This window comes from Priapulus caudatus, unplaced genomic scaffold, assembly GCF_000485595.1.
Source record: "Priapulus caudatus unplaced genomic scaffold, Priapulus_caudatus-5.0.1 Scaffold227, whole genome shotgun sequence".
In the NCBI taxonomy this organism is placed as follows: Eukaryota; Metazoa; Priapulida; class Priapulimorpha; order Priapulimorphida; family Priapulidae; genus Priapulus; species Priapulus caudatus.
The window spans coordinates 204,410-210,738 of NW_014577288.1; the positions used below are offsets into that span (position 1 = coordinate 204,410).

At 44.5% G+C, this 6,329-nt stretch overlaps 1 protein-coding gene across 1 annotated transcript in view; it reads left to right on the forward strand.

The window, feature by feature from the left end:
- LOC106807643 overlaps positions 1 to 2,319 on the forward strand; it is a 7,958-nt gene extending 5,639 nt beyond the window's left edge. The window contains exons 4-5 of the mRNA XM_014810054.1: positions 84 to 347; positions 477 to 2,319. Of these exons, the coding sequence (XP_014665540.1) occupies positions 84 to 347; positions 477 to 538 (326 nt within the window). The 3' untranslated portion in view covers positions 539 to 2,319. The remainder of the gene's footprint in view (positions 1 to 83; positions 348 to 476) is intronic.
- Positions 2,320 to 6,329: the final 4,010 nt, after the last annotated feature.

A 6,329-nucleotide genomic window follows, 5' to 3' on the forward strand; every position in this document is an offset into this window, starting at 1 on the left:
GAAGAAGAAGAAGAGAAAGACACCATGTATAATCTCACGTCTCTCTCTCTCTCTCTCTCTCTCTCTCTCTCTCTCTGCCTCAGACATGCGGATCGTGTCGTACGTGCTCGGATATAAGATCGCAACCGACGGCGTATCGGTGTACCTGTACGGCATGGCGCATGACGGAACCACATACCTTATCAGCCGCAACCACGGCCTCAAGTGGTTATCAATCAACACAGCCCGCTACACGACCGCCACGGGCCAGTCGAGCTGGAAGGCGACCCAGAACGTGCCCTACGTCGCTGACACCGACGCCGCCTACGGCACCGTCAATACCTACTTCAGTGACACCACCTGGACAGGTAAGTGATTCACATTTTCGGATTTTTTTGTTGCATTTTTTGGATTTAATCCGAATCGGATTTTAATCTTATTGTTGTTGTAGTAGTGTAGTAGAATTACAACGTGGGCGTCCATGTTGTGTGTTTCAGTGACGTATGATGGCGTGTCGCATGCTGGGACACCTGTCTACAGATGGGGAGATTTCCTCTAGTCAGTGCGCGTGTGCACTATGCCTACCATTACTGGTCTCACCAGGGCAGCACACCTACGATCACCACGTTAATTTAATGATAGACTACATTACTTTTTAGCACATGTATTGTTCAAATGGTGATAGAAGCATGGTATAATTTCTTTTTAGATTACTAAAACACAAAATGGCTGCCATGTTGTATATATGCAAATGAGGTAGTCCTCTAATCACATTAAATGTTATCGTAATAATTTCTTCATGCGCTTAAAAATGTTAATTAGAAGTAGATATATGCCTAAACAAATGTATTTTGAAATTTTATGGTGGCCATTTTGAAAATAGGGTACCATGCCCCCTTAAAAGGCCATATTCGTTGGGGTCCACCTCTTATTTTATTTAGCACATGTGATGGCACATATGTACCAAATCTGTTGCTTTTATCACAATCTGAACGATCGACGTGATTTTTGGTGTTTAGATCTTGTGCTATAAATGGTCTTCTGTGCTTTACATGGTTATTTACTTAATAGACATGCGAGTGCGTTGCGCTTTGCCTTTCTAATTTAGATCAGATTCACCGTTTAATCGGTTAATCGGTTTAGACTGTTGATGAGTCTATCCACATGCAACTATGTACTTCATTTATACCAGCGTAGATAGTAAAATATTTTAAAAGTGCTATGGTATGGCGTAAATTATGCATGTATCGAACTGCCCTAAATAATGAGCAAACTGAAACGCTGCTATAGCAATGCCAGCACAGTGAATGCCTGTTAAAGCTTGGAGTATTAAACTGACTGCTGAGTCAGCTCATTACTCCAAGGTTATAGCTACCAAAAACCACAACACTATTAGTAACAAGAGCTGCTAGAATTGTTGCCTACACCATCTATATGTGAAATAACTGGCAGCTTTATCGAAAATAAACTGCAGACCTCCGCGCAACATGTGACTTATAATTTCTAGTTTGTTGAGCTCTGTGAAAAAATTTACATTACCGATAACAAAACTGTCGTCCACGCAGTTTAGTTTATCTGCATCCTTGCTATACGACATTGCGCGTGCGTGCGTGCGTGCGTGTTAGGCATGCAGACACATTGAAGACTCTGTCAAACTCACACAGGGTGGGTTCGTGGTGATCATCAAAATAGCAGTTGGTTGAATGCAAATATTTCTCAATTTCGTGCAAAATATAAACACCCAAGGATGGTGTCACCACTTAATCTTAGCCGCAACTGTTTCTTCAGTAAACTTGTAACTGGTGTGAAGGACGTAGTAGTCTTCGCATGCAATCTCAACTAGAATATAGAGTCACGAATGGCGGGCAAAATTATAGAACTGTATGTAGGCCTATACTCTGATGCGCCGATTATTTTAAACGTTAACGTATATTACAACCGAGGGTAATGTACTCTCTCGCGCATATCACATTAGATGCAGTCGTATTAATTAATTTTATTAATTTAATTAATTTAATTAATTTAATGTTTCATTAAAATAATCCGCAAGAGGCGAGTGCGATAAGACAATGCTGTTATATGCATCGTGTGTTTTCGTGCTAACGATTAGTGTATAATGAGTAATTGTGATATATCCTAGCTGTGATATGACGAATAATTGAAAACACATAGACAAGAGAATACATCTACTGATTGATAGCTAGGAACATGCATTTTTAATTATTTATTATCAGCCACTTAATTGTCAGACTGTGGTAAAGTTCATGTATATTTAGAAGTGAATATTTGAATAAAGGAAGGGAGCCGTCTCCTCGAAATTCAAAGTAGCGTTTAGTATAATTTGATTCTACGACTAGTTCTATAGAAAGAGAGAGAGGGTGCGGTGAGAGTGAGAGAAAGAGATAGGAAGGCGAGAGCGAGCCAAATATAGATGAAAGAGTGACAGCGAGAGAGAGGTGGTGAGAGAGAACCAACTAACTCCTACGAGGAGATCCTCACAAAATTCACGGACATCACTCGTCCCATATGCGAGGACGCCCCCAGTCAAACACGATGTGACGCACCATATTGTCACCAAGGGCCCTTTTTGCGTTGCCCGACCGCGACGCTTGCCTGACGACCGGCTCAAAATTTCCAAGAATGAGTTCCAGCACATGCTTGACCTCGGCATAATTGAACCGTCGGATAGCCCGTGGTCATCCTCACTTCATATGGTCCTAAAGAAATCCGGAGACTGGCGCCCGTGTGGCGATTACCAGGCACTCAACCTAGGAACTCAACCCATTCCTCACCTGCAAGACTTTGCAGTGCATTTGGTGGGGAAGAAGGTCTTCTCCAAGATCGACCTGGTGAGAGCATACCACCAGATTCCTATCGATCCTGCTGATGTGCCCAACACGGCCATACAACCCCATTTGGATCATACAATCTCCGTCGAATGCCTTTTGGCCTGCGTAACGCGGCCTAACCCTTTCAGAGGTTTATCAACCGGGTAATCAGGGCTTTACCCTTCGTGGATGCATACATAGACAACATCCTCATCGCCAGCGACACACCGGACCAACACCGTGAACATTTGCGGCAACTTTTTGCCCGCCTTCAGGAGTATGGTGTGGTCCTCAATCCCACAAAGTGCGAGTTCGGCAAGGAAGAACTCGACTTCCTGGGACATCACCTCGATAGTCGGGGCTGTCACCCCCTACCCGAGAAGGTCGTTTCGATCCGGGATTTTCCGCAGCCCACTTCTCTCAAACAGCTGCGCGCCTTCCTAGGCATGGTAAACTTTTACCGCCGTTTCGTCCCGCGTTGCGCTGATATCCTCGCTCCATTAACGGACTTGCTCCGAAAGCAACCTCACCGGTCGAGCAACAAACCGTTACAATGGTCCCCGAAGTGTACTACTGCGTTCCACCAGGTCAAGCATGCTCTGGCTAACGCAACGATGTTAGTACACCTCTCCTTGAACCGCCAAAACACCCTCATGGTCGATGCCTCCGACGTGACCGTTGGGGCCGTACTCCAGCAGGAGTGCGAAGGAGAGTCTGCGACAGATGCTCCACGGCTGCGTTGACCTCCTAGTGAGGTAAGCTTCTCCTGCTCCAGTTATACCTGCACTAGACACGAAAACAAACCATGTAAAAGCACCTGTACATGCACATTTTGCACTTGTGAATAGGTATGCACCAGATACAAATTTTGAAGTTCCGGCCAGAACCAGAATTTTAACTGGGAACAAACATTGTAGTTTCTAAGTGGTTGGATACTGGTACAGCAGCTGTCGTTCGTTGAAGCCCATTTTGGCGTTTGGCTGAGGGCTGAGGCAATTATTCGCGATCTTCTGATGTAAAGTTTACAATAATGTTCATTTTCATACCTAAAGTGTTTTCTAGCTCATCAAAACTCAAATCGTGTATTTATTTCCCAATGCATTATTTCGAAATCTGAATTGGCAGCCGCCATCTTAGTCTCATTTGTATGAAAGCGAATGGATTGCCGTACCTCCAGCCTCGTAAATTGGAGATACGGCTGCCGTACCTCCAACCACTGCCTAATAGTCTAGGTCTTATATCATGTAAAATAATTTTACCAGAACGAAATGTCATTAGAATGCACATCGCTTTATCTATCGGAACTATATCTATTATTGATCATGATTTGATGCACCTATATTTATGGTGTCATATAACTATTTATGTTTCTAACAGCAGGCCCTAAGTTGGGTGTCACTCATAGGTTCTATGTCCCCCAGGGTACTGCCGGAACGTACCCTGGGTATGGTCGGGTATACCGGAACGTACCCTGGTACTATTTAATATGCCGGACCGTACCCTCGCTACTCCACTAACGAGTTTATGGAGTCGCCTACGCCTACTCCCTAACCCTAACCATATCAGATAGTTACCAGGGTACGTTCCGGCATAGCTCTAGTACTATAGCCCGCGTTCATAAACTGCCACAGGCTATAGTACTAGAGCTAGTTCCGGCAGCACCCTGGGTGACATAGACCCTATGAGCTTAGGTAGGCCTAGCTCTAGAACTATAGGAGTATAGCCCTCTGCTCCGCCGCAGGCCCCCGGCGGAGCGGAGGGCGGCGGCAGACCTCCCTGCGGCAGAGCGGAGGGCTATAGTTCTAGAGCTAAGGTCCAAGGTAGGCCTAGCTCAGTGACAGACATGCGTCTAAACAGAGGAATTGCTCCGACCTGTAATTGGAGGATAAAAATATAGAATTCGTGACGTTTCGTTAGGATTCGGATTCTGATCGGATTTACAATTTTTAAAGAATCGGATTCGGATTTGGATTCGGATTCAAAATTGTCGTCGGATTCGGATTCGTAGTCGGATTTTCAAAAATGCTGTCGGATTCGGATTCGGATCGCTGTGATCGGACCGTAAAATCTGACTTCCATCTTGTTACGTTTATGGATTGGATAACTTGAATTCTAACTCAGTCTCAGATTAAACGTATAACAAATAAACAAAATAACACAAGGTATTTATTTTTGCATCGTGGTTCCGCAATTGTAAAACGTTGGCCAGTGTGTGCGTTTATTTGACGCTGCAAGTGTGTGTGTATGTAATGTGTGCCGCGCGTGCTACGCAGGGCGGATATAGTACGCGATCGATTTATCGTGTACATCAAAAGCCGCCGCGTCACGCGTGGCATTGAGGCTCGTTTTATGAAGTAGCCGGCCCAGGCTCTGTGACTGTTTCACAGTTTTTTTTGGTAGGAAACGTAGGTACGAACTGTTTCACTTCTCGCCAACGAAGTTCTGTTTATAATACATACATACATAACCATAAAAGGTGGTGTCGCGAGCTGCCTTTTTCGGTGATCTTTAAAAACGATAAAAAATTAATGTCGCGCGATTGTAGGGACTGTAGACGTAAGAAAAGTTAGAGAACGGTATGATCGGGAATCTGGAACGATAATTTTCTTATTAAATCGTCACCTCAGTTCCACTTTGTCCTAACTTAGTTAAGTGGCAGTAAGTGACATGGTGGTACGAAATTACTACGAATTTACGAAACGTCTGTAGTTGTACTATATTTATCCGAACTTTGGATGAATATAGTATGGCCGTTTCGTACCACCATGTCACTTAGAACTTAGAACTTGCAAGACAGGAGTTAGGACAAAGTGTCATGTACATTGTGTGCTGATTGCTGAACCACGATGCGAAAATAAATATCTTGTGTTGTTTTGTTTATGTGTTATACGTTTAATCTGAGACTGAGTTAGAATCCAAGTTATCCAATTCATAAACGTAACAGGATGGAGGTCGGATTCTACACTCCGATCCCGGTGATCCGAATCCGAATCCTACAGCATTTTTGAAAATCCGACTCCGAATCCGAATCCGAAGGCAATTTTAAATCCGAATCCGAATCCGAATCCGAATCCGAATCCGATTCTTTAAAAAATTGTAAATCTGATCGGATTCGGATTATTGGATCCGACGCACAGCACTAGTCCGGACCCATTCTACACCAGTCCGGACTCATTCTGTATCAGTCCGGATCCATGCTGTATCCGTTCGGACCCATTCTGAACCAGTCCAGACCCATTCTACTCCAGTCCGGACTCATTATGTACCAGTCCGGACCCATGCTGTATCAGTCCAGACCCATTCTACTCCAGTCCGGACTCATTATGTACCAGTCCGGACCCATGCTGTATCAGTCCGGACTCATTATGTACCAGTCCGGACTCATTCTGCATCAGTCCGGACCCATGCTGTATCAGCACGGACCCATTCTACATCAGTCCGGACCCATGCTGTATCAGTATCCCATTCTACTCCAGTCCTGATCGACTCATTATGTACCAGTCCGGACGCATTCTGCATCAG